Source organism: Grus americana, chromosome 6, assembly GCF_028858705.1.
Source record: "Grus americana isolate bGruAme1 chromosome 6, bGruAme1.mat, whole genome shotgun sequence".
Classification (NCBI taxonomy): Eukaryota; Metazoa; Chordata; class Aves; order Gruiformes; family Gruidae; genus Grus; species Grus americana.
The window spans coordinates 17,678,754-17,706,066 of record NC_072857.1 but is presented as its reverse complement, the minus strand read 5'-3'; the positions used below and the strand labels follow the sequence as shown (position 1 = coordinate 17,706,066).

Genomic DNA, 27,313 nt, shown 5'->3' with positions numbered 1-27,313 from the left:
CTTCATCGGGTTCTTGCCCTTCTTGCGTGTGGGGATGTACTCTACCCCCTCGGGGAGACCCCCGCTGCTGGGCTCTGGGCTGGCCCGTGGCTCCGCTGGCCGGCGGCAGCTCTGCCCGAGGAGCCGTGTGCCCGGGGGAGCTGCCTGCCCCCAGGGCCTGGTGGGACCCGTTGCCTGCCCTGCTGCCGCCAGCAGCCCTGCAGGGAGAGAGGCGTTAGGGAGGGGTGGCCATGGGGCAGCGCGTGGGGAGCCTGGCCCGAGCTGCCTGAGGCTCCTGCCCTGCCCTGCCCGTGCCCGTGCCCCTACACCTGCCCGTACCCCTGCCTGTACCCGTACCCCTACACCTGCCCATACCCCTGCCCGTACCCCTACACCTGCCCGTACCCCTACATCTGCCCCTGAGGCGGGGGCGCTCGAGGGCGGGGCTTGAGCCGTGCGGGGCGGGGCCAATGCCGAGGGGCGTGGCTCTAAGGCCTCTCCTCCGCGAGGCGGGGCCTGGGACCGTCCCGGGCAGCGTGTCGGAGGCCGCGGGGCCGTGCGGTGAGGATGACGGCAGGACGCTCCCGTTCCCCCCCCCCGCCACCCCGGGACCGCCCGCCTGCCCGCCGTTACCCCGCAGTTACCCCGCAGTCCGCTGAGCGCCGCCGCCATAGTGGGTCGTGCCGGTGTGCGCAGCCCCGCTGCATGCCGGGAGCTGCAGTCCGCCGCGCGGGGGCTGCCGGGGGGTGGCGCTGTCCTGGCGGCGCGCGAGAAACTACAGCTCCCAGAGCGCACCGCGCGGGGCGGGGTTGGTCTACGCTGCGCTGGGGCGGAAGGGGCGGGGTCGTGTGAGAACTCGGGTTGGGGTTGGCTGAGACGGGAGGGTGGCTGGGCGGGGATTGGCCAGGGCGGGGCGAACGGCGGAAGCGGCGGCGACGGGGTGGGGTGCGCGGGGAGGCCGGCATGGAGCCCGCCGAGGGCCCGGGGGCGCTGGGCTTCCATGGCGACGAGGAGATCATCGAGGTGGTGGAGCTGGGCCCGCCCGGGCCGGGTGAGACGGGGCGCCCTGCGTCGCGCACCGGGCAGAGCTCTGCGGGGTCTCCGGCCTCCCGCCGGGGCACCGGGCCCGCTCCGGCCCCGCCCCAGCGCCAAGGCCCGGCCGCGGGTCCCGGCCCGGTCTCCCCCTGGGCCTGCGGCCTCTCCCCGCGTTGCGCCCCGCTCCTTTGCGGCTCCTCTGCTCCGGGTCTCCTGGCCGCGGCGGCATCGGGATCGCGCGTCCCCCCCCGCCTCTGCTGCCCCGTCCCCCGGGGACCCCCGAGGTCCCCCGTGCCCGTGAAAGGGCTGAGCCGGGCCCGTCCTGACCCTCGCCCTCTGCAGATGACCTGGCCGACGAGATGGAGGACGTGGACTTTGACGACGAGGGGGCAGAAGAGCCCGACGCCGAGGCTTGGGAGACGGAGGACGACGAGGGGGTGGAGGATGGCATGGAGGCGCAGGACGACAGCGAGGTCACGTTCTCCCTCCACTCAGGTGAGTGTGGGCAGGGGCAGCAGCAGCTGGGCTCCCCCTCGGGACCTGCTCCCACCCTGGCTTTCCCCTGAGTAAGGGGGTGCAGCAGGTCCTTGCCAGGCTGCCGTCTCCCGGCCGTTCCTGGGACAGCCATCACGACTGGGGCTGCCTTGGGCTCTGCTCCTTCCTACCTTACACTCTGGTAGAGGAGCCCTTCGAGCCTCCTACCCTGGCAGCTCACCCTGAGCTCAGCAGACAGCCTGTGCTGCTCTTCCCCCACAGGAAGAATTGATTCCCACTGGTTTGAGTTGGGAGTTCAGCTCACTGACATCCCACCCAGACCTGGCACTGCATGGGATTTGAATCCCCTGGGAACGTGAGGTGGGATGTGAGTGCCGTCCCAGCCATGTAGCCTCTCTTTACTTTTCTGTGAAGCTTCTGTTTTCTGTGTGAGCCTCGACCCCAAGACCAACACACTGGCGGTGACAGGCGGGGAGGACGACAAGGCCTTTGTATGGCGTGTGAGCGATGGAGAGCTCCTATTTGAATGCTCAGGTGAGGTGCTCAAGGCTGTCCGGGTGGCCCTGTCCCCTCCCAGCCACGTCTCTCCGGACACGCTCTTCCCCAGCTGATGCTTTGCTGGAGCCAGGCTCCTGAACGTCCTCCATAGCTTGGCCTGAGCAGTCTCTGTCCCCCGTCATCTCTAGGACACAAGGACTCGGTCACCTGTGCTGGCTTCAGTCACGACTCTGTGTTTGTGGCCACGGGTGACATGTCTGGGCTTATCAAAGTGTGGCGGGTGGACACCAAGGAAGAAGTGTGGTCCTTCGAGGTGGGGGACTTGGAGGTGAGTGGTTGGGACCCCTGGTGCCATGGGGAGCTCCTGGGTTGGCAGCTGGGACTGAGCTGGGTGGTGGTGGGGATGCCACCTCTGTGACACTGCCTGTCCCTCCCTCTGGCCAGTGGATGGAGTGGCACCCTCAAGCCCATGTACTTCTGGCGGGCACGGCTGATGGCAACTCCTGGATGTGGAAGATCCCCAGCGGAGACTGCAAAACCTTCCAGGGTCCTGCATGCCCAGCCACGTGTGGCAGGATCCTGCCTGACGGTGAGGCACGGGGGCTGTCTGGGGTGGGGAACGTCACCAGCTCTGTGACAGATCCTGCTACCACCATCTGTCCTCCTGCTTCTGCCAGTCTGTGCTGAGCAGGAGGCAATGAGGGAAGCTCTGGCTCTACCTGCTGCCTCTGTCTCACCCAGGGAAGCGAGCAGTGGTGGGGTATGAGGATGGGACCATGCGCATCTGGGATCTGAAGCAGGGAACCTCGCTGCACGTTCTGAAAGGTAGGGAGGAGGTTAATCACCTGGGGTGCTCCCTAATTGGGGAATAGCCCCTTCCACTGGGCTCTGACCTCTGCTGGGGTGGAGAGGTGGCACCCTCCGAGGCCAGGGGCTGCTGGAGGGAGCCTGGCACTGGGTTTCCCTGTCCCCACAGGTGGCTGCTCGTTGCCACTGGGGTGCCGGCAGAGCCAGGCAAGGGGGAAGCTGCAGGAAGGCGGGTATCAATGTCCACTGGGTCTCTGTGGGGAGGACACGTGGAGCTCATGCCTCCTGCTTGTCTCCCCAGGCCAGGATGGCCACCAGGACCCCTTGACATGTGTGGCCACCAATCAGGATGGCAGTTTGATCATGACAGGCTCTGTGGACTGTCACACCAAGCTGATCAACTCCGCCACGGGCAAGGTGAGTTCCGTGTGGGCAGGGGCAGAGCCAGGAGCCCTGGGGCACAGGGCTCTCAAGCCCCTGTCCTGGGCCAGGCCGGTGTCTCCGGGTGGTTCTGGGCTCTACAGGCCCCGAGCAGCCTGTGGTGCCACCGGCAGCCAGCAGGAGGCGCCCTTGGCCAACACAAGTGCTTCCTCCCAGCCACTGGTGGGACCTGTAGCTGTGTGGTCCCGCAGGGCTTGTAGAAGGAAGTTCCCTCCTGTTTGCTCCGAGGAGCTGAGGTTTTGGGGTCAGGCCTTGGTGTCCAGGGGGTGTAGGCTTGATCCCGAGTAAGGAAGGGGACCTCGGTGCGACTGGGGGTCCCCTTCCCCTCCCCTCGGGGCTACTGAGTCTCCCTCCACCCAGGTGGTGTGCGTGTTCAAGATGGAGAGCGTGGCCCCAAAGGCCCCTGCCGGTGAGGGCGAGGAGGCAGAGTCCAACTCGGTGGAGTCGCTGGGCTTCTGTAATGTGTGAGTGTGGTTACAGTCCCTCTTCGATGCTAGATCTTACAGGGGATGTTACAAACGGATCCATTTCCATCCCTCACACATTGTTCTGCTGTGTTTCTCTCACCTTCATCCTCCCCAGCTGGCTGTGGAGATCCCAGAGCACTTGGGTGTGACATGGAGGACAAGGGACATCAGCTGCTCAGTCCTCCCCTCAACCCATTGGGTTTCTGGGCTAGCCTGATGGACCACTCTTTGGCCAGGGTACCCTCCAGACACATCTCCTGGGAGTCTTTCGTACCAGGACGTTGTCTTCTCCCTCATGAACCTTGGGCTAGTTGCTGGCTCTCACTGTCCTGTTGGGTTTCCCAATCGGGGTGTTTCATGGCTCCGGCAATTAGGTTGTCCTTCAATGTCTTGATATGCTGTAGCCCTCAGCATAGGGTTTGCCTTCATCCTTGATCCCTCATACGCTGCCATCCCTGCTTCCCCCAGGCCCGCGTAATGCCTGTTCCCCTCTCTGCAGGATGCCGCTGGCTGCTGTGGGCTACCTGGATGGCACGCTGGCTATCTATGACCTTTCCACACAGAGCCTGAGGCATAAGTGCCAACATGAGGTACGGCCCTACCCCCTCTCCCTACGCCTGGGGGGGGGGGGGGCGGGCGTCTTTGCGCCTCTCCGAGACCTCCCTTGGAGCCCAGGGGCTTTCCTGGGGCCAGTTCCCAATTTGTGCTTCTCCCTCAGCCCCTTGGGCTTCCCCAAAGGCGACCGCAGTCCCTGCACAGAGGATGTGCCCCATAGTTTGACGCTGGGGCTGCCTCTCCTGTCTGTGGGGATGGCAGACAACGCTGGGGGGAGCACGTGGGGGGAGCTGAGCCTTGCTGGGGGTCCCCAGAGCTTACCCTGTGGCCTCTCCCCTGCCCCAGTCGGGGATTGTGCAGTTGCTGTGGGAGGAGAGCTCGGCGGTGGTGTACACCTGCAGCCTGGATGGGGCTGTGCGGCTCTGGGATGCCCGCTCGGGGAAGATGATCAGCGAGTACCGAGGGCACTCGGCCGAAATCCTCGACTTTGCTGTCAACAAGTGAGCAGGGAACCCCTAGAACCCTTCCCTGCCGGGTGGAGGGACCAGGGGTGGCAGGGGCCTGCAGCCTCAGGAACCCAAATCACAAGCTCTCTCCCCTTTGGGTGCTCCTGCAGTCTGGTCCTGGCGGGGGGGGGCCGGGGGGCAGGCAGGTGGCCACACCCAGGTCCATGCTGAGACTTAACGGTCTCAAGGGGGAGTGGGGCAGATCAGACCTGGGCCAGGGGTGTGGCTGAGGGATGTCCACAGCCCCCAGCCCCATCTCTGAGCTCTGTCTCTCCCCAGGGACGCCTCCATTGTGGTGACAACCTCTGGCGACCACCAAGCCAAAGTGTTCTGCGTCCAGCGCCCTGATCGCTAGAACTGTGTGGAGGGATGGTGTCCTGGCTCTGCCAGGTTGCTCGTGTACAGAGGGATGAGGGAGATAGGTGTCACCACCCTTCTCCAGTGCGTGCTTTGTAATTTTCCAGCCTGCCCCGCTTTGCCCTCACCATCTGGGGGCTGAGCCTGGGGTTTTGTATGAAGATGTCTTTTAATTATATAAATTATTTCACTTAACTGGATGCCATCCACTCTGCTTGTTGGGAAGATGACCTTGGGAGCTGTGCTCCCTCCCTCCCTCCTCAGAGATTTCCTCAGCATCTGACCATGGCCTGAGGATCAATGGGCAGGCAGTTTTAGGCTGGTCTGGGTGGAGGCAGAGCCCCCCACCCTAGCTCTCCCTGTTAGGGGGAATGAGGGGGTCAGGGTCAGAGGGAGGGGTGCAGATTGCTACCTGAGAGGAGGAGAATTGTGCTTTAGCCCCAAAAGACGGAGATCACCAGAAGTAATTTGCTCTGAAATACAGCAGTTATCCCCCTTGCACCTGTGACTCCAAACACCCCTTCAGGGCAAGGCTACACACATTGACACGCCAAAGCCCCCACAGCCCCTTAAGATAGAAAGATCTCCTTTATTAATGAACCCCAACAGTATTTCTTCAGATACAGGAGTTTTGAACTCAAATATTCAGAAGAAAACAAGTTAATATTGCATTATTCTCATAAGAAATACTGCAACTTATTTCCGGTAACATATTGCAAAGCGAAACAGCTTGAAAAGAAAAAAAAATTAAAAAAGAAAAGAAATTAAGTCAATCAAACTGGAATTAAGGTTTTGTTTCTTGGAACGATCGAGTCCTCGCAAGCACAGCTCGTTTCTGCAGATTACTCCCCAAACTGTCGTACAAACTGACCCCGATTGCTTGAATTCCTTATGAGCCCACAGAGGTGCAACATTAAAAGCTACGATTATCGGGTAGCAAGTGCCCCAACCTTTGTCCTCCACGGCAGCCTCACTGACCCTGGTGTTAACGGGTTGTGAACGTCTTCCCCCTGAAAGGATGCAGAGAGAGGTCAGCACAGCCCCTGGCGCTGTTCTGAGGTGCCCCGGGGTGGCTGCGGGACTTTTGGCAGGGCAGATGCTTGCACCATGCTGTCAAAGCCGGGCAGGCACCACTGGTTCACAGCTCACAGGCATCTGTGGCTAGAGAACCAGGTCAGGGGGCTGCGGGGAGGGGTTTTTTTTTGCAGAGGGGACATGGCAGGACACACAGAAAGGACACCAAGGGGCTCTGGGATCAGCAGAGGGTAAAGGACATGAGGGAAACACGTTCATGCAACTGTTCTCCTCCACCCACTTCACCCTGGGCTGCTGTGCTCACAAGAGGGAGCCAGCCAGCCAGCACAGCGGCCAGTCAGCGCTCCTGGCCCCAGCCAGCTGCTGGCCAAGGGCAGCCAGGGGCTCCAAGGAGCTGCAGATGCATTTGGGCAGCAAGAGAACCTGCTCCAGCACCTGCAAACCCCCGGAAGGACCTGACCACTCTCCACCTGAGCCGGAGCTGCCCCCAGAGCTGATCAGCGAGCTTTAACACAACAGGGGAAAAACGCCACTACATGCTCAGGGGACAGTGCAGACACCAGGGCTCACAGAGATGCGTATGAGCCTTCTTTTGCAAAGGCCTTGCCTGCACAGGGTTTGCCACACACCCAGCTCCTACACAGGACACATGATGCAGTGAGTGAGCGTGCGTGGTGGAGGGAGCACAGGGGTCCTGGGAGGCCAACGCACCCTGATCCATTCTCTTGCCTCAAGGTACCCAGGCAAGCACCTCGCTATGAAACGCCCCCTTCCTCACTCAGATGGGGTCCCACAGCACTTCAGGCCCTGGGCCGGCCACCCCCACAGCATCCCAGTCCTCCCCAGACCAGGGTATGTCAAGCTGAGGAGGAGTGAGCTCATGGCTGGCAAAGAAGCCCAGAGAGTCAGGCCCTGCTTTACTACTCACGTGATTGTTTTCATTTCTTTCTTCTCTGCGTCTGGACGGGCACGGTTCAGCACCTTGAGGAAATCCGACGTTTTCGCCCTCATACGCGTGTGAATATAGGCCTGCATTTCAAAATGGGGACACGTCAGGATCATGTCTTCATAGCTGAGATTTCAGGACATGGGGTAGGAGCTATCTTTCTGCTCGTTGTTGGGAAAGCATCTACTCTGCTGCTAGGATGGGAAGCAAACGGGTGCTGCCTGCAGCAAAGAGCCTGGAGAAGGTGATGATACATCACTTGCCATCCCGGCATGACTGGGGAGGGCGATGCCAGACTCTAGTGAGTTTTTGGGAGGGCACCACTGCCCTGTGCTCCTCCCCTGCAGCACCCAGGTCAGATGGGCCGAAGTGATCCGGTATCCCCCAGCCCTGTCCGCTCAGTACCTTTGAGCACTTGATGTGATAGTGCAGGTAGTCCCGGAATGTGTGGATCAGGTTTATGGTGTTGTCTCTGGCAGCAGCATTGGTGTGACGGGGGAACAGCACTGAAAGAAGAGGGCGACACAAACCGTTAGTGCCTCCCGAGACTACCAAAGGTTCCTCCAGTGCTGGAGGCTTCAGGGAGTGCTGCTCCAAATGCCTGCTTTGCTCTCTACAAAGAACCCTTTACTGTGACACATACCAAGATTAAGCAGCACTTGTGACTTTAAACACAGGACTTAGCAGCACTTTTCCACGTCTCCCGCAGCAGCCTGGACGCAGCTGTGCACTCTGGAGGACGCAGGCAAGGCCAAGTGCCCAGAGATGACGGCACTGTAGGAAACTGCATGATGCTACTTTGGTGCTCGGGAGGAGCAAACGGAGGAGAGCACTGGGAGGCAGACAAGGACGGCCAGGCTGCTTGACTGATTTCAAGATCCAGTCTGCCCTTAGATCTTGAAATCAGTTGTGGATCCCTGTCTGGCAGCCTGCCGGCCCCATGACAGAGCCAGACTTGGTTACTGCAGGGGCCCGGTGACTCGCTCTTTCCAGAGTCTGGTGCTGTGCTAAGCGTCCCAGATCCAAGGGCTAAAAGACCTTTTTGTCTGAGTGATGATCTCACCTGGGACTGTCAGATCAGATAACAGGGAAATTGCGTCTCAACAAGAATGAAGCCTTGCTCGCCGTCCCAGACCTGCCATTAGACAGCCCTCACATAGCTGACGAGCTGCCCTAACCTCAAGGCACCATTCCCAGCATGGGAGGGCGGCAGTGTCTGTGCTCCACCTCTGAGCTCCGAACTGCAGGAATGTCGGCCTCAGAGACCCTAATGGCGCACCTAAGCATGAAACCCAATTTCTCTGAAAGAGGCCTTTCCCTTTGAACAGGGCAGGGTTTGGACTTCTCAGCTCAGCCCTCGGCATTGCTGCCCAGGAGGAAGCGGTGACTCTACTGGCCAGTGCCTCTGCAGGCAGGGGAAAGCGGCTCATCAGGGATGGAAGTGTTCAGCCCAGAGAAGAGGTAGAGCTGGAGAAGCAGAACTCGCTGCCGTGCTCCTGATTAAGCACTGCACAGGTGCCTGCAGCTGGACAAGCTACAAATACACTTGCATGAAACCTCCCACAAGAAGCCTCCAGTCTCCACAATGTCACAGCAAAGCCACCCTTCCCTTGCTCCCCAATGCTTAATTTATTTTGTAGGCAGACACTAAATGGCTCACTGTCCGCTTCCAAGCCTTCTTGCCCACAGCAGAGCCGAGGGACACACCAAAGGGGGCAGACAATGCAGCGTGCAACTCCAGAGTCCCTTCAGCCCCAACGACCCACTTGAACACTCAGTGAAGGCAAATTCCATTTTGTTTTTCATGCAGCAGCAAGAACCTCTCTTCTCCCCGAACATCCCCAGGCCTCAGAGCCGCCTGCTTACCAAAAGTGATGTAGCCAATATTGTCGCCAACGGCCGCATCTGTGTCTTTCAGCTCCAAGGGTGGTTCCCTGTGGCTAAAGAGCACCTGTGGGGCTGTGTGACTGGCCCGGCGACCCTCCTTGAACTCCTGAACAAGACAAAGCAAAGATGAGTCCCACTGTGGTACTCCAACAACATGATGGGAAAGCAAATGTGGTTTCCCCACTCCCAAAGGACAACTGAGCAGGAGGTTTCCCAGCTTTCCCTGAATGCGCTGAGTCCATCAGGCCAAACCTCTGGAAAACAATCCTTTTTCCCCAGCAAAACCAGACCAAAACGCACAGCTGTCCCAGGTTTACACATGGCCCTAGCACAGCCCCTCAGCTGGGGTGGCTTTCAGTGTAACAGTTCCTGCCATGGGTGTTTTGTGGAAGAGACACCTCAGTGTGGGTCATGAGCAAGCACATGAGACAGCACAGCTCCTGCCGGAAAGTCAACACCATCAGTGCTTCCAGCAAAAATGGACAGCGCCCATCACTCCAGAGGAAAGGAAATCCTCAGAAAGGGCTGCGAAGTCTCCACTACATCTAGCGTAAAGGGTCTGCTGTTTGAGAAAGCACCTCCAAGGAGTCTTTGCCCAGGCGTTAAGAGGCATCTATGGAGTTTGAAGCTTGTACGCGAAGCCTCCTCCTAACACTTCTCAACGCCTTGAAACAATACCTCCAGGCAGGGAGATCCCTTCTGCCAGGGAACATCTCTGACAGCAGCACAACCCCCATCTCACATGAAATAAACTGGCTCCGCATTTCAGGCATTACAGGACTGTCCCTACACTGGGCTGGGAAAGTCATGACACCATTCCCCTGCCCCAAGGCACAGCAGCCTCCCCTCTGCCTCACTGACCCCCAGCCCAAGCTACACATCATCAGCCACCCTCGGCCCCTCCTCCCTTCTGAGCACAGCTCACCTGGGAAGGGTGGGAGCATCCCTGTCCCTTTTAGAGAACTGAGTAGTTCACTGGGGTTTCCCTTAATGAAATGCTTAGCTTGCGCTTCCGCCTGCTTATGCCAGAGGGTGAAATGGCTCAAATGGCTTCACTGGTTAGTTAATGGTCAGATTTTCTCCATGAGAGCCCAGATGAGCAGCCACCATGCCTGACTGGGCTGCATTACGCAAGAGCAATAGCTGGAGGGAAGAAGCCAGCATGACTCAGAGTGGAAATTCTTGTGGCTGGGCAGGAGCAGGGTTTGCTGTTGTAAAAACCAAGAACTTGGGACATGGAGACTCTGGGACAGCAGCTGCCTTGAAGCCTTGCCACTTCCCTGGGAGCCTCACAAACCCTGTTTTGTTCACCTCATACCCCCCTGTTTTAAAAGCTGAATTCCAGGCTGTGGGATATGCTGGTGGGGAAAAACTCAAAGCCATAGCAGATGCCCTGCCTGTAGCTAGAGAACACAGAGAACAGAGCTACGAGAGAAGACTTCCATCACAACACACACTGTCCTAATGACCCCCAACACAGGTAAAGTGGTATCCAGCAAACTGGGCCGGTAGCTGTCCACCAGCTTGCCAGCAGCACCCCTGAAAGGATAGGCTAAAGCTCCTCTAGCCCTGGAACACCCTGCAGAGCCCTGCTCCACGGCCATGCCCATGCAGGAGGCTCCCCAGATGCTTCAGCAGACACAAGGTGAGCTAGGCAGGCCAGTGACAGGGATGAACACACGTACCAGCATGCACTGAGCCTTCCCCAGCTGTAAGCAAAGGTCTCAATCTCCACAGGCTGCACGCAGTTGCTAACAGACATGCAAAGTGTTTACTACAGCCCTCTGAATGCTTCCCAGCTAAATGGCAGTTGCAAAGGGTAGCTGAGTCCAGAACTACTTGGCATTATGATGATTGATTCAAGCCCGCAAACTATGCAAATTCATAGCTTTAAAAAGCTCGAATTCGAGACCCCATTGTGGCATGTGAGAGCAGCCATGCTGAGCTGCTGAGTCTCTACAGCATTTGAGCATTAGCAGGAACAAACTCTGAGGTGAAGACAACTCTCAGCACCACAACATTGCCTCACCCCTTCTTCTTCCTCTCAGCCTCCCCACCATGCTCAGCTCTCCAGCTGGCTGGTGATCCCTACAGCACAGCTAGCTGCACTACAGGGCCCCAAGATGGATACTGAAGTGTTCACCGTAGTGGTTCTCATCTGTAACATATAATATGTTTGATTGTCCATATAAGCAAGACCACTGCTAATAAAGATGACAATGCAAGAGCCTGGATTAGAGGATACACCACCTATGCCTATTAACATGGTTCTTCCATCCCAGTGCAGCCTGGTGCCCTGCAAAGCATTGATATGTATTAATTAAACTGCCTGTGAGCTCACTTCAGCCTAACATCTGCTTGTTTGGCGGTGCTTGCTTCAAGCAAGAGGGCTCAATCAAGGACCAGACCCTTTCCCCATAACTCAGTTTCCATACCTGCATAAACACCTTTCCGATCACCACGTCATCGTCATCCTTAAATACCGTGCTGAACACAACTGTGACGCGGTCCTTTTTTGCCTCGACGTACCTGCAGGTGGGTGAGAGAGGAGAACCCAGCTGTGAGCTAAGAAGTACAACTGGATGAGGAAGCAACCACGTGACAAGGTCACGTAGATACAACAACCATTCACAGGCCTGGCTGCGGAAAATTTCCCCTCCCTCGAGACAGTATTTACAGGGAGCAAAACATTTCTGGTGGGAGCGGCCAGTTCCTCTCCTGCCTGCAGCCACAAGCGCTGCCACTAGCACAGGCACTTGCGTAACATCCCTGCAGCCCAAGAGATGAGCATTACCCTCACTGGATACGTCTCACAACCTAGGACCGGCCCTTATTACCCTGCCAAATTATGGAGCAGGATTTCTTGACTTTCCACCACAACCTACAGCTGTGAACAGGAGCAGAGATTGTAGTGACAGCTGTCTGACTCCCATGCTGCTTGGCTTGAACACTTACATTGTCTCATCGTCCCTGTAGTGGATGACAGCTCTTTTTTCTCCTTCTTTGCCCTCTTCCTGAAATTTGAAATACTTCTCAAAGACCGAAGCAAAGCAGTTGCGCTTCAACATGCCGGCTTGGTGCACAATAGCGTCCTTGTCTGCGGGAAGGTTCTCCAGGTCGTAGAGCAAAGAGACATTGTAACCTGGGGAGGGACAGCCACTAACCTTAATAATCTATGCAGGGCCTTAATAAAGCCAGAGACATTTTCTGGAAAGAGGCAACTACAGTCACACCTTTGCCTTAAACCCTCCCAAAAGCCCCAGGGGTGAGTGCTTCCCACCCCAAGCATTGCCAGAAGCCATGCCTGAACTCAGTGCGTGGCCATGGCAACACTCCCAGGTCTCCTTCACGAGCTCCCAGACACACGAGCTCCCAGACACACGTGCTGGCTGAGCTGCTCCCAAGTTTTTGCAGTGAGTAGGAAGAGATGCTGTCACAGGTAACCATGGTTTTCCTGTGTCTGATGAAGTGTCTTTGAGAAGAACAAAGACCCCAACCGTGAGGAACAGAGGCTTCCTGGAGGAGGGCTGCATCAAGAATTACAGCTTGTGCTGCAAGCTGCTTCAGCCCTGACGTACCTAAGCCACCTTTTAAATTGCCACTCATTGTACAGAAAGCCCCAGATAGGAAGCTCTTGAAGTGCAGCCTTCATTTGAGCATTTCTGAGGCTACTTAAGTCATTTTGGAATTGCATTCACACACACACAGAGTAAATATTATTGCAGGGTTACCTGATTCAGGATTTACCAAGTAGTTTCCATAGACTTTCTTCAAAACCTAGGAAAGAAATTAAACATTCAGAGCACAAACTATCAGATTCTTTCCTCCTGCACAGCCCAGGCCACGTTCAGTCTCCATTTAGAAACATGAAATTACAACATCTGCCTCCCCTAGTCTAAGTGAACTTAGAATCATAGAATGGTTTGGGTTGGAAGGGACCTTAAAGATCATCTAGTTCCAACACCTCTGCTGCAGGCAGGGACACCCTCCACTAGACCATGTTGCCCAAAGCCTCATCCAACCTGGTCTTAAACACTTCCAGGGATGGGACATCCACAACCTCTTTGGGCAACCTGTTCCAGTACCTCACCACTCTAACAGTAAAGAATTTCTTTCTAACATCTAATCCAAATTGACCCTCCTTCAGCTTAAACCCATTACCCCTTGTCCTGTCACTACACTCCCTGAACAAACTTGGACAAATATTAAGTCATCGGCTTCTAGTATTATCAGCTGCTCCTGCTCTAGGCAGAGCTCCCTGAACCCCACTGATAGGGGACACGCTGCAGGAGAGGACTCAAAACTGGAACTTTTTAAAGTTCTTGCTAGTCTTGAACTTGCACAAAGAAGAAAACTTCCATACCTCTCATACCTTCAAAGGAAAACTGTCAGCAGAGCTTGACACAACAGATCTGAGGGCTACAACCCTTCTTCCCATCTAAAGGCAGATGCAAAGCATGGCCGCCCTGTCCCTCTCCGTGCAGGAAAGCAAGTTCAGAGCAGGAATCAGGTGCAGCGTGGACGGGTGATTGCCCACCCTGTCTCAGCCTATTGCACGGGACAGATGGGGATGGAGAGGAGACTGCCAGGCAGCCTGGATGCCTCCCAGAAGCAGAGCTGCCTACAGCACAGCAAAAACCTTTCTTCAAATATAATCACTGCTGAATTTTACATCAATGGCAATTTTCAGCTGAGCCATAGCTCTGGGTCAATGAGGGGGCTGGGAACAGGAGGTATTTCACAGAGAAGAACACAACAACGCTGTGGCAGAACTGTCCCTCCTGGGATGACACCCACTACTGTGCAAAGAGGATGCACGGGTTCTCTGCATGCCAAAACCCCCTCTCAGCAGAGAGCCTGCCTGCCTACAGCAGCCCAGGGAGATGCTCTGTCTTAGCAGGAACCTCACTTTGCACTCCTCACAGCGGGGTTTCACCAAAGACAGAGCAGAAACAAGCTCCATCATCTCCAGGGAAGCACAGAAAGCAACAGTTTTCTAACTGGAGATTTAAAAATGTAATTTCTATTTAGTCAGCATTCCCAAGGCAGTCCTACAGAGATCCCATTTTCCTCTAAAAGCCTGGGAAGTTGCATTCCACTGCGGTAGCTGCTGGTGCACAGTGGTGTCAGCCACTCGCCCATCGCAGCGGTTCTCTTGGGATCACACACCGTACCAATCCTCACTAAACATGCTGGGAGGGCTCCACCATTTGGGCTGCTTGACTCTCTTGTTTGCCAGCAGCAGTACCTTCAGTAGCGAGCACTGCTGCTCCTAGAAAGCTCTGCGGATAGGAACCAGGAAAGCAGGACACTCAGTCGTATTTATTCTGACTTTGGTAGGTCCTGCAGCAACTTGCAGGAATTCCCTTTGGGTTCAAATTGCCTGTTTCTCACCAGACTCATGATAAGCTTACGGAGCAGTTTCCTTGTTTTCTTCCAAGGACAGACACCCAGAGGCAAAAGCCTGCTGAAGAGCCCTGGGTGAACCCCATTTGCTACCATGTGGAGATTTGAAAACTGACTCAGGAACTGAGTCACACTTCCTGCCTCGCCGCCCAACCACAGCTCAGAGAGGCTCCTTCTTTCTACCATAAATGGCCCTTTGCAGCCCTGGCCCATTCAACAGGAACTGAACCTGCTGCTTCACACAGCAGCAGTTAAAAGGGAACCAGTCTGCAGATCAAGGTCAGGACAGACAGCAAGAGCCCATCGCTTGCTCTCAAGCGTGGTCAGAGTCAGAAAAGCAGCACCATAGGACTCCAGATTTGTCTTGGTGCCTTCCCTCACTTGCAGGCTCAGCACAACAGTCAGGGAAACTATTTCTATATGGTCAGGTCTCACACTCATTTGGACTTTTGAAATTAGTGGTGCCTTTTGCCTTTCAGGCTGTAGGGTCATATAAGATGGCTTCCTATTCATGAGAGAGTGTGAACACACTTTTCCCTTGTCTTCCAGCAAAGTGGGACTCCTGGTTGGCACAGGGCTGCTCCTTTGACCAGCACGAGATGGGAACACAGATGCTTCTCTAAGGGTCAGATGCCAGATCCATCAACATCGCGAGGACATTGCCCACGCTAAGACAGTATTTGTCTCAAAGCGCAGAGATGCTCACTCACCTCGTCAGCACCATGTTCCTGGAGTTCCTTGTAGAATTTCAGAGAAATACTGACCATCACTTTTGTCTTGTCTCCATTGGGGTTTGAAATATGGTAAAGGACTCCATCAAAGTCTGTGAAGCAAGCAAGAGAAATGTGAGGGAACAGGAACCAGTTCCTATTTCTGAGGAAGGTCTTCGCTACATGTTCTAGGAACTGCATAAAGCAACACAGCCCTCACAGATACACAAAAAGAGAGAAACTCATAATTAAGGAAAGCAGTAATGTCATGTAGGGAGACCTGTTATCATTCAAAGGGCTGAAACAGTTTTGACATCTGTCCATCACAGAAAGCTTTAGTCTAGTACCATTTAGCATCCCTGGCAAATCTGCTTGCGCTCAACACACAAGGATACAAACACGCAGAGATGGAAGCCTTCTGGATGGCCAGCACAGAAAGTGACTGACATGCCCACCAGGCCAGAGCTGCAGCCTGGAGGAGAAAACAACTCTGCCAGCAAAGGCAGCTCAGCCGCTGCCTGCTGAGACAGCTTCCACTTCACTGCAGAATGGGCAGGGAGGGCTGAAGGCAGCAAAAGGCAACCCTCCAGCTACCAAGCAAGCTCCACTTCCCTGTGGAGCTCTGCAGCTTACGTAGATTCTTGATAACAAAAGCAAAAAATCAGATGCTGAATGAACACTTGAACTTCCTTGGCACTTCTCATCCCGGAGAGCAAACTTCAGGCAATGAATTCATCTTGCCTGTCACCCCGAGCCAGCTTTCTAACAACCCAAACCAGATGGTGCTAAAGACCTAATAACAAGTAGCATAAAGGGCAAGACTGGAGAACAGCCGAGGTAAAAGAGAAGAGCTATGCAGCATGCACACAAACAAAGTGCTGCCACCACTGACCTCACTGCTGTGGGGAAAGTCCCAGGGAAGGCAGACAGACAGAGAAAACAGTGGTGCAGCCAACAAAGCCCCAGCTCTGGGGATGCTTCAGGGTGTCCACACCATCTGTCCCTGCATGGCTCTCCTCCCCCAGCAGTGGCACTCGGTAAATTTGGGCACAGCAGGTGTAACCGTGGGCAGACCATTCGAGCCAGCCCTTTTTTCAAAGAAGTCAAGAGAGCCGTGGAGCTTACCTGCAAATGTTACTTCTACTGCCTCTGGTTTATTTCTAAAAAGCAAAGAAAACAAAGAAGGTAATTGAGAATTCAAACAGCAGCCTGCAAGCTGTGAAGGAAAGAGGATTAATTTCCAATGCTTTATTTCTCACAAGCAGCTCTACCTGAAAACCCTTCTATCTCCTGCTGTTCACCTAGCAGATAACCTTCAACAAGAGATCTTAGATTTCTCCCCATTCATATAAGCACCATTTTTACCCCAGATGATATAAAATAGGCCTTGAAGCTGGCAGAGATTGTTATTATTTGTAGTTTATTAATAGATTTTAAGATCACAGATTTCCAGTTAAAAATGTCTGAGAAAGCCACTTGTCACTAAGGAGTTTGTTTTAACAAATGTGTTCTCCATACAGAACAGGTTTGGGGACAGAGGCTCTTTTGCAAGTTCCTGCAATACCAGTTCATGGAAGGGACTCAGAGGCTGAGCAATCCTTCCTGACACAGTGCCCCCTTTGCCATCAACAGCAGCTCTGCAAACGTGTTGATAAAACTCGCTCGCAGAGAAGACCCCTTCTCCAAGTTCAGGGCTAGGAGCAAACCACAGAAGGAAACTTTCCAGATATGCATTTCACCCTGCCCCTCCACATCCCTTCCGAAATACCCCCAACACTATACCAACCACTTCTGCAGGAAAAACTGTAGATCTGGGTTGCTCTAACACTGCCCAGTGTGATCTTTGGGATCCCTGATCAGCAACAAGAGCACCTCATGAGCCAAAGGAACATTGCATCTTACCCTATCAATATGAAGATTTAATAACATCTTAACAAACCCTATTTGCCAGTTTGTCCATGATTTCTAGAAGAGTAGGATCCTGTGAAAGATCTAACTGCTTCTGAAAGGTGATTTTGTTGGGACTGGCACTACATAACTGTTTTGGCAGCTCAGAGGGGACTGGTATTAATAGGTCATTCTCCAACAGGGAGCAATGCAAAGGTACCTCCACCACTGAGAGCAGGGGTGGAAAATGAGAACACGATAAAAATGCCAGTCTGCTACTGCTGTTTCACAGTGTTTCTCTGCTTATTTTTCAAAAGCGGCTGGTATTAAACAGAGTACAGGCTAATGATGCTGCTAACAGAAACCTAGCCTGTAAAACAGTTCATTCACATCCATCTGAACCAACGTACTGAAATAACTCCCCAAACCAAAGCCAGTGTGTCGAGGCAACCTTGTGGTCTCAACTACGCTGCTGCTGCCCAGAGACCAACTTCAAACTTTTTGCAGATCCACACATATGTATGCTGCTGGGTACCGGCTACACCTTGGTACATATACCAAGAAAGGTAGGGGAAGCAATGACTCAATATCTACTTTCCCTCACCATATTCTGGAAAGGTTTTAATGATTTTTTTCCCCCAGCAGAAAGCACTGCTCTTCCATCAGCTTTTCAGCAGACAGCCTCATTCCTGGAAGCCAGGAATGACCATGATGTGCTAAAACCTGACAGGCAATGCAGGGAGACCAAGGCACTGAACAGCACCAATCCCAGACTGTGCACCAGGTCAACTACATTTTATTCAAGTGGAAAAGGAGGAATTAAACCTCAACTGGAGATCCTAAGCGGAAATGATGAGGTGTTGCTGCTTCTTGAAAGTTATTAGCTGTGAAAAGCAACAGCGCTTTTTGTTGGGAGGCTGGAGAGCCTGTCTTTTGTTCTGAATCACTGAAGACAACCCACACACTTGAAAGAAGCAGTGCGAAGGCACCCATGGCAGGTCCTTTAGTTGAAGAGCTGTGCCAGCTACCTGCGACCTCTCTCACTCTCATCTCCCCTTCTCAGCTGAGCCTGAGACAGAAGCTCAGAGGGCATCCCTGGCTGCATAATTAACTCACTCTGGCTCTTGGAAAGGGGAGCAATTCCTCAAGCCGTGTCCAAGCCACTTCTGCTCACAGCAGAGATGAAAGAAAATCCCACTGATCCCACTCGGCCAGTTGATGCAGACATGTTCTTCTTTTAGAGCACCACACTCAGACTTGGGAATCAGCTTGGATGGCAGTATAATTTTTTTATAAAAAAAGAAACCTATGTAGGAAGCTTTAAAGATAGCGCAGTCAGGCACATGAGAGCTAGGAATATTAAAGAGGACGCATCCTTAAACCTCTGTTCTGTCTTTTCAGAGTTACACTGTTCAAAACCCCATTCTCCGCACACGCGGAGCTGACGGCTCCCGGAGCCCCAGCTCCCAGCAAAGCCTCCGAACACAGCAAAGCCTCCGAACACAGCACCTTCCTCTGAGCAACACAGGGAAGCAACTGACAGTTAGAGAGGTTTTGCTGTGGAAGGACAATGATTCCCTGATCATCACTTGCCCAGTACCCCAGGGGATGGCAGGAAGATCACTTGTCTTGTTATTTAAGAAGCGGTGTGAGACCATGTACCCAAAGTCAGTTAATGGCTCTGCACGAGAGCCTTTGTTCTGCACACAAAAGCTTACTGCTAACACGGCCCCCTTTCTGAACATTTCAGCGCACAACATGGATTTCTTAGAGGAGTTATTTTAACACTGATTTCCCAAGTGGCTCAGTTCTTGTATTTGGTGATGGTGAGGAGGGGAGATATTTAAGGGAAAAGCAGGTAACTGGGCAGAACTTTGGGTGCTGAATATTCAACCGCTTCCCTTCTCAGTGAAGCGAGCGCTCATGTGAGCTGCATACAGAACTCCTCACAGCTACGCTGGCCCTGTCATCACCTGCAGGGTGTTTTTTCTGCCTCACCTGGCACACACCTAAGTAACCCTGATCTGGGCTGGCCCTGCGGGAGGACTGGGAAGGGTATCACAAATGTGGCTGAGAGTGAAGCGAGCTCTTAGCCCTTCACAGTTCAGCAGCCTTACAGCCCGAAAGTTTAAAATGCTTCTATTTATTTCTCTGGTTCACCTCACCAAAACTATCCTGGCTACTTAAAACGTTTCTACAACGTTGCCACAGGTCACACGCACACGACCACTTCCCCTAGACCTTCCACCAACCCCATCTTCCGCCAATAGAAATAGCAGCAGGGATGTGCCAACCCCCACGCAGAAGCACAGTGATGTCCTCTCCATGTTTAGCTCTCTCAGCCTGCCCCACTCTCGTGTGGGGGATGCACAGCAGGCCTGGGAACGGGGCTGTGCTGCTGCAGGGTGGGTATCAGTTACCGTCAGGTTACTGGTGTGATCCCAAAGAGCTCTGCCTGGTCCAGCGTGCTCCAGCATCCCCTGCCTCCATGATGAGACCCATCCACACTCGTGGTGAGAATCAGCAGTTTAGCAGCTCAGCACAGAGCGACTGTAAATCCCAGCTGTCCTTTTCACATTTTAATTCGATGCAGGGCTCTGGACAGCTGGGAGCTTGTTTGGGGTTCACTTCCACCCCTGATTCAAGTCTCCAAGAACAAGACTAAGCCCAGCTATGCTCAGAGGATTTCAGACAGTACAGCCCATCAGCTTCTGGGGCAGAGAGCTGCTGCGACCCCTGCAAGCTCCTTACCACCAATGCTACCTGAACCATAGCCTCCCCCAGCAAACTTCCCTCTTTGCTACCCTCTGCCCTGAACAAACAATAAAACTAGTTTGTACCAGGAACAACTGAGATGGCTCCTCTCTGCACTAAACACTGACTCCAGACAAGACCTTTCTGCAAAACCCTGCCTGAACTCAGACGCTAAAATGGCAGCTGTTCCAAGCAGCAGCAGCGGTCCATTTTCTGATAACACTTATCAGGTTTGAAGTCAAATCCACACCAAATCCCATCTGCCCTCTGCTTGTAACAATAAAAGGCCCTAACAGGTTTTACGTCGTCTTGCCCACATTCCTCCTATTCATCTCCAAATGGCTCCTACACTCTATCTAATACAGAGCCAGCTCCAAATCAGATTTTTCACCCCAGCAGAACATCCACAAAGAGCCACAGCACCCATGGAGAGATGCCAGCAAGCACTTAAGAGCAACAGCAAATCTTTTCTTCTGACAGCATTTCCTCAATTTTGACTCGGACAACTTCCAAACTTCCCCGCTTCATTCTCAGGCCACGGAGGCTCTTAGCCATATGTTACAACAAATTTAAGAACAGAAGAGCGAAGACTGTAATTATACAGAGCCCTCATCTTCTGTATTAAACAGACCTAAATGCAAACTTGGCCGACAACCGTATTGAAGCATCTCCCACATCACAATTAAGGCCTGTACCAAATAAAAGAAGATGGCAATTATATTAAAAGCTGCAGGCATGCAGATATTCTAATCTCTTGCCCCAGAGGAGATGGGAAAAAAAAAAGGGGGGGGTATTTCAAAGCTTAAAGCTCTGAGTAGAGCTTTCAGATCACTGGAGTCGACACACAGTTTGGAGACAGCGAGCCAGATTCAGTGACAGACTGCAGGCTCTCGCTACAGAAAGGTCACCCCAATAAAAAAATTATGAGCAATGTCTAAAATTATCTGAACAGTTCCTCCACTTCTGGGCCCTGCTCAGCTAACAAAAGCTACTCTGCGTAAGCTGCGGGAGCATATGAAATCAAAGAGCTCCTGCAGCTCTGGCAGCACACCCACCACGAACTTGAGCAGGAGTGTTCCGTCAGGCGGGCGATGCTGAGCGGTGTACAGCAGCCCCCATGCGTGCCAGCTCTCCCCTCTCGATGAGGTGAACCCTCCATGCCCAAGCTTCTCCCTTGCAGCGGGCACGGCAGCCTGGAGGAAGCTGGCTGGTAGGAAGGTGTTGGGTTTCCCAGCGGACAAAGCTCAGGCTGGTCCCACAGCACGCAGGTTTGGGCAGGTCCGCTTCCAGCCAAGTCTTCACCCCCTGTGCATCTTTGTTCCAGCTGTGGGCAGGTAGCCCGCAACTCCCTGCCAGAGCGATCCAGTGCTGTGGCAGGTCTCTGGGGAAGAACCTCATTTTGCGGACAACATTCACTGCGTTTCTTTAGCACAGTGACTGACACCCCCTCTTCTCTGGTGTCAAGTGCTGGTGGCTGCAGCGAGAACCATTCTCAGTGGATAATATGGAGCAGGCCCCTCTCAGGAACTCGAGATGAAAACTGAGGCTGGAGCGATGACAGACCAACCTGCAACAGCCTAACACTTTGCAAATCCGGGCTGCTCTTTCCTTCTGTTCCCTGCACTATTGCTTGAAAGCAGAGCACTGCCTAGCTCCAGACAGAGGTGGTTCACGATCCACCATTAATGCAAAGTCAACTTCCCTGGTGGCAGAAGCCAGATGTGCAGTGGCAGCCCAGGAGCTATGCTCAAACACCTACTGCACACTCAACACGGACAGCCAAGGTTTACAGTGCTGCCTACGCCATGCAGAACCCAAGGGTACCACTTTTGGCCAGCAGCATCACCTGAGCACTCCTCAGAGTCAGACAGATTGAGGTTCAGCAAGTGAGGTTGTTCTGGTGGAGATGTGTGGCTCCAGGCTGGGCTTGTGAGGATACTGAGCCAGCACCTGCCAGTGCTGCTGAAGGAGGGAGATCTGATCCCTGCTCCTTGGCTGCACCACGGTGAGCAGCCTTCACACAATGAATGGGATGAGGAAACTCATCTGGGCTAAAAATACCCAGTTTTGCCTGTTTAATTTTAACCTAGGTCACTTCCCCAATGCTGTTTCCCCTGAAGCCACAAAAATGCCTGTGTCAGCAAGAAGGAGAGGGTTGCTGAGAAGGAACCTCTGATTTTTGGTGGGGCTGCTGAGCTCCTCTGAAGCACTGGAGCCACGGATCGCCACAGCTACTCCCACAGGGAGTTTCTCAGTGGTGCCCAGCAGGACCCAAAGCTCCTCTAACCTCCCAAGTGTGCCTGATAGCCTCCAGACACTCCTTGGTCTCCCCACGATGAACTCACTTTGCATGTCACATCACAAAAAGTTCACACTACCCGCTTTCACCCAGCGCTCAGCCTCCCTGTCTGAAGGGCTCAGCTCTACAGCCAACGAGCACCAAAGTGACCGCAAATGGGAAATACCATAAAGCACGCGGGCGCAGCTTCAGCCGAGCTCTCCAACCAGCTCACAGGAACCAGCTCTACATCACGGAAGTTCAAGCTTCAGCCGTTTTCCTATGTAGCTAATAGTTATGAAGCTCTGCAGATTTGTACCTACTAAAGGCTGTAAAGAAACCAACGATTTAATTTGAGATTCTCTTCCCTCCGCCCCCAACCAAGGAAAAAGGCATGCTGTTCTCCAGCTATGCAAATTTGTTTTCTTTTGCACAGTGGGTAAATACTAAGTAACAGTTTGAGATAAATGATTAATTTACTGGAGATTTAGGGCAGGCTATGTGTGGCTGGAAAACCAAATCCTGTGATGCTCTTGTGCACACTTTCACTGGGGTCAGTTAAATTAGAGCAGGACAAAACTGGATGGCAAATCTGTGTTGGGAGGCAGTTCCTCCCCACATGTTAAACATAATGAGTATTCAACAGAGAAGACAGTCATCAAAATGTTTCACACTTAATTAAAATTGTTTGGGTGTTGTTTGTTTGTTTTTTCTACCTGTGCACTTAGCAAATGGAAGCAATGATGAGAAACAAAATCTTCCAACTGGTAGAGCTCATCCCTTCACATCATGTTTCTATCAGAAATGGGAAAACATGAGTGTGACTCCAGCTCCTAAGCAACTTCTCAAGTCAAAATAAATTAGTCAAAAGCTTATGGAACAGTTTATTCTCTTGACACCTGCAAAAGCTCGTAAGTGTCCTCATTTCATACTGACCAGGTATCCCTCCACTGCAGCAGTTTGACACTTGAAAGCTTCACCAGCAAATTCCTAACTCATTTCAACAGATTCTAGTAGCTTTAGGCCTTTATTTAAAAATGTGGTTGGTTTACGGAAATGGATTTAAAACGAGAAATTACAATATTAAATAAATAACTAAAAAACCCTAGATGCATTGAAGTCCATTACCTGTTACCACATTGATCTAAATACCAATGTTGAATGGTGGTATCCAAAGAGCTGAGATTTCCATGGGTTTTGCCCACAAAAAGAAACTACATTTGGAATTACCCTACTAATGGGTGGATGCTGCCAAGCCCCAAGGACCTTGTCAAGGGAAGACTCTTAGACACAGGTTAGGCCCTGCCTCGAGTGCTGATCTCTGTCTGCAGCCTGCCAACGTACCTTCCACACTGGGGACTCCAGAAACAGTTGATGGACCTTCACGCAGAGCAGATTTTTACATATATTATATGACAATAACATTATGAGCAGTTATCAGCTCCAACTTCTATATGCAACCTAGTTCTATACGATACGGTGAAATATGAAGTGTCTCTCACCTGATGGTCTGGGAAATCTTCTGCAGGGAGCCTGGTGAATCATGGCCACAGTGCAGCCATGGGGAACAGAGGAGAGCAACACAGCCCACATCACAGAACAAGTCTCCGGCCAAGGATTTGGAAACAAAACCCATGCTGCCCGACTTCCAAGATGGCGCTGAAGCCACCAGGCACACCTGGCTCTGAGACAACCACCATGGACAAACCCTTGCATTGCATCTGCCCTGCTCCTGTTTTAGAGCGAGTAACTCAAAACCAGCTCTGTCCGAGTGTCCAGATGCACTCCTCCTGTCACCAGATCGCTCAAGGCTTGACCCTGCCTTGACTGTCCTGTGTCCGTCCCCAAGTCACGTCTTGGGACAAACATCACCGAGACAGTGAAATACAGCAAATCCCCTCCTGCATCCAGGCTCAACACCAAGGGAATGACCCCAGAACTGTGGCCAGAGGAAAAAGAAATTTCACATGAATAAACATTGCATAACATCCATTCCCTAAAAGACTTGAAACCACGAGAGAAAAGAAAAAATACACCTCCCTTGTACATCTCAGACTTTTGTCTCTGCCCTGCGCTTGCCTGGACAGGAGGACCCCACCACAAGCACAGAAGAAAATGCAGAAGTAAATAACTTCCTCTCCTTCAGCAACACACTCAAGACACAAAACTTATCTAGAAATGACATCTAAAGAAAAGAACGTGCCATAGATGAGTAAGAGGCAGAAGCAGAGCACCATCAGTTGCACTCAGAACTGATCCAGGAACAATCAGTACACCAGGCAAGCATGCTGACGCAGAAGTGAGGAGGCTTTGCCGTACAGGCGAAACAGAAACTTTGGGGGCCTGCAGGCTGGTGGGGAGGGAGCAACCCTAGCTCCGGTTGCACAGAGTCAGGGTTTCAAGGTGCATTTAAACCCACAGACTGCCATCTCCACATTTACACCAACACAGGGACGTGTGTGCATTTTCTTTCCAACAGGAAGAGTGTCTCAGTACGGCCATGTGATGAACGAGCATTTTTGACACACACTATTAACCTCCATACACATAATATTTTCTAATGGATGAGCTGCAACACCATAGCGGTCACCTGGGAGCTCTTGTCTTCCCAGTGCAGTGCCTGTGCTTTAGGGAAACTTGTTGCATTAAACGATCAGGCTCAAGAAGAATAAAAAGCCTGCGAGGAGCTTGGCTATCCCACAATGCAGTGCAGCCTGTGAGGTTATTTTATGAAAAAACAAACAAACAAACACCCTGAGCAAGAAGTCAACTGAGAGTCGAAAGCAGAGGAAATGGCCTCTGTCAAAGTTCTGCACACAAAAGGCTGAGAGCTTCGAAAGCTGCTGGAGGAAAAGGTGACACAGAAAAAGGCACCTGCCTGGGGGGTCCCTTCCTGGAGCAGCCTGGGCTGAGCTCTTCGAGGCACCAGAGCAGGCCCCACCCCTGAGATAACACTACCGCCTTTTGCTTTTCAAGGTTTTGTCTCTGTACAAAGGTGCCCAGTGTTACTCATGCCAGCAGGCAGTGCAGTGAGCCCACAGGTAACTTGGCTGCAGATAAGGACACTTAGAAGAAGGGACTCTTTTGAGCTAAGCTGTGCTCAGATAAGCACCTTTACAGCCCTGGTGCAACACTGGAAGCAAAATAATCAGTCTCCCCAGGGACCGAACTGTCCCAGCCAGAGATGCAGCTGCAAACCAGCCCCTACAACCCACTCCCTGAGGCCAGGACACCCACCAGGCTGGCACCAGGGGCCGTGACAGAGCCATGGGCCTGCATCCTTCCTGCTCCCTGCATCCCTCCTGCTCAGGAAAGCAAAGGGAGGCAGGCTGGAATCTCCCCACCCCCAAAGCAAAAGGCTGAGGCCACAGATCCACACACAGGCTTCCTGTTCCTCGGCTCCCCCGACACATTCTGTACCAGCGCTGACACCACACTGCGCCCGTTCCGATGAAGGCTGCTTTACCCAAAGCAAACATCCCTGCAAATCCACCTTTCCCCTAACTTCCTCCTTGCCCAGGCCCTGTCCTCCAGCTCTGCTCCCCATGCCCCATCTTCACCCCCAGTTCGCCTCCACACTGAGAGCTCTTGTACCCTCCCTCTTCCTCCCTGGGTCTCCACACTGCCCTAGCACTAACCGCCCCATCAAGCCCCGCTCCCCACTCCGATTCTGTCTTTGCTCCCTCATCCCGCAGGCTTTGACTCTGCTCAACCTCCGACCAACCCCACCGCTCCCAGCTCAGCTATCCCCGCCCAGACCACCTTCCTCCCAGCCCTCACCCCGCAGGCCCCCATCCCGTCCCAGCTCTGCCCTCCTCGCTCCCCAGGCACCCGTCCTTCCTCAATGCCACCCCCCATCACTCTCCAGGCCCCCATCCTGTCTTGTCACCACCCCTCCCAGCCCAGTCCCATCATCCCCCAGCCCCCATCCTGCTCCCGTACCAGCTCACCCAGCTCGGCCCCCTCCTTTTCCCGGCCCCCCCCTGCCTCGGCGCTCCCCCCCCTCCGCCCCACTCAGCCCCATCCTACACCGGCACTACCCGCCCCGTCACCCGTCAGGCCCTTCCCTCTGCCCGGGCGTATGGCATAACCCTGCCCTCGCCAGCCGGCGGCTCCCGCCCCTCCCTCTGTCCGCGGCCTACGCCCCGGCCCCGCCGCCCCCGTCAGGCCCGTCCCGTCCCCCCCGTCCCTACCCGGCGGCTGCACCCTCGAACTTGAGCGTGAGGGTCTCCTCGATGATGCGGTTGTTGACCTCGAGCAGGATCATGTCGGTGCCGGGGAGGGGAGGGGCTCTCAGGGCGCCGAGGCCGGAGGGAGCCGAGCCCGCTGCGCGCACCGGGGACCCGCCCGAGCCTGCGCCGCCGCTTCCGCTCTCGCGCCTGCGCGTCACTTCCGGCCCCGGCCGCGGCGGAGCCAGCAGGAGGCAGCGCAGTCGCACCCGCCCCTCCCTCGCCCTCCGCGCTGACGTCACGGGAATGCCACGCCCACCTGCCCGCGCGCGGCGGGTCGGAAGGGGGATGCGGGGGGGGGGGGGGAGTGGGGTACCCCCGGTGTGCCCCCAAATGGGGGGGGGGGCACGGGCAGAGGGTGCCCCGGGGCTGGGGTGTACTCCTGGATATAGGGGTCCTCCCAGTTGGGGGGGACCAGGGGTATGGGGTGCGCCTGGGGTAAGGGGGTCCCCGAAAGTGTGGAGGTGCCCCCAGGGGCGAGGGGTCCCCCAGGCAGACGTGGGTGTGCCCCAGAGTACGGGGGGTCTCCACAAGAATGAGGTGCTCCGGGGATATGGGGGTGCCCACAGGGAAAGGGGGTGTCCCGTGGGTTGGATGATCCCAGGGTTACAGGGCCCCAAAAGCGTGGGGGGCCCCCAGGGAACAGGGGTGACCCAGGATGATGGGAGGATGCCCCAAAGGGATGGGGGTCCCTAAAAGCATGGGAGTGCCCCAGGGAATGGGGACACTCTAGGGGGGCTCTGAGGGTGCCCTGGAGCTGGAGGGCGTACCCAAAATTCTTGGGGTACCCCAGAAAAGCATGGACGTGTCCCCAGGAAATAGTGGGGAGCTGTGGTGATGCCCCAAGGGTATGACGGTGCCCTACAACTGTACGGGTGCCCCCAGGGGAACCGAGGTACCCCAAAAGTGTGGGGTACCCCTAAAACTGACAGGCACCCGAAAGTTGTGAGGATGGGGGTGTCCCAAAGGTTTGGGGGTGCCCTTGGGTGCAGGTTTCCCCTAAAGGCAATAGGGGTGCTCAGAGGAGTGAGGGTGCCCCAG

At 54.2% G+C, this 27,313-nt stretch overlaps 2 protein-coding genes across 2 annotated transcripts; one reads left to right on the top strand and one right to left on the bottom strand.

The window, feature by feature from the left end:
- Positions 1-889: 889 nt before the first annotated feature.
- Positions 890-5,918, top strand: AAMP (angio associated migratory cell protein). The gene is made up of 11 exons (XM_054829147.1): positions 890-1,030; positions 1,357-1,509; positions 1,924-2,043; positions 2,196-2,335; positions 2,452-2,596; positions 2,749-2,832; positions 3,116-3,231; positions 3,616-3,719; positions 4,222-4,312; positions 4,623-4,777; positions 5,063-5,918. Exons 1-11 carry the CDS (start codon positions 943-945, stop codon positions 5,136-5,138), a joined length of 1,272 nt encoding a protein of 423 aa, XP_054685122.1. The 5' UTR covers positions 890-942; the 3' UTR covers positions 5,139-5,918.
- ARPC2 (actin related protein 2/3 complex subunit 2) lies at positions 5,710-26,432 on the bottom strand. Its single transcript, XM_054829148.1, has 10 exons — positions 26,237-26,432; positions 16,250-16,284; positions 15,125-15,237; positions 12,740-12,785; positions 11,964-12,150; positions 11,444-11,537; positions 8,988-9,114; positions 7,527-7,627; positions 7,104-7,204; positions 5,710-6,150 (listed from the first exon to the last, which is right to left on the bottom strand). The coding sequence occupies exons 1-10, from the start codon at positions 26,308-26,310 to the stop codon at positions 6,126-6,128; spliced, it is 903 nt and encodes a 300-aa protein (XP_054685123.1). The 5' UTR covers positions 26,311-26,432; the 3' UTR covers positions 5,710-6,125.
- Between the last annotated feature and the right edge of the window lie 881 nt (positions 26,433-27,313).

What these genes read in the sequence shown, in the direction of transcription:
- ARPC2 (XM_054829148.1), bottom strand. Translation starts at nt 26,310, where the DNA reads ATGATCCTGCTCGAGGTCAACAACCGCATCATCGAGGAGACCCTCACG. An exon ending in CTTGGTAAATCCTGAATCAG is followed by an intron (nt 12,151 to 12,739) that starts GTAACCCTGCAA and finishes GTCCCTCCCCAG; the next exon opens with GTTACAATGTCTCTTTGCTC. An exon ending in TATTGGCTACATCACTTTTG is followed by an intron (nt 7,628 to 8,987) that starts GTAAGCAGGCGG and finishes CTCTTCTTTCAG; the next exon opens with TGCTGTTCCCCCGTCACACC.
- AAMP (XM_054829147.1), top strand. Translation starts at nt 943, where the DNA reads ATGGAGCCCGCCGAGGGCCCGGGGGCGCTGGGCTTCCATGGCGACGAG. An exon ending in CACGTTCTCCCTCCACTCAG is followed by an intron (nt 1,510 to 1,923) that starts GTGAGTGTGGGC and finishes TTTTCTGTGAAG; the next exon opens with CTTCTGTTTTCTGTGTGAGC. An exon ending in TCGAGGTGGGGGACTTGGAG is followed by an intron (nt 2,336 to 2,451) that starts GTGAGTGGTTGG and finishes CCCTCTGGCCAG; the next exon opens with TGGATGGAGTGGCACCCTCA.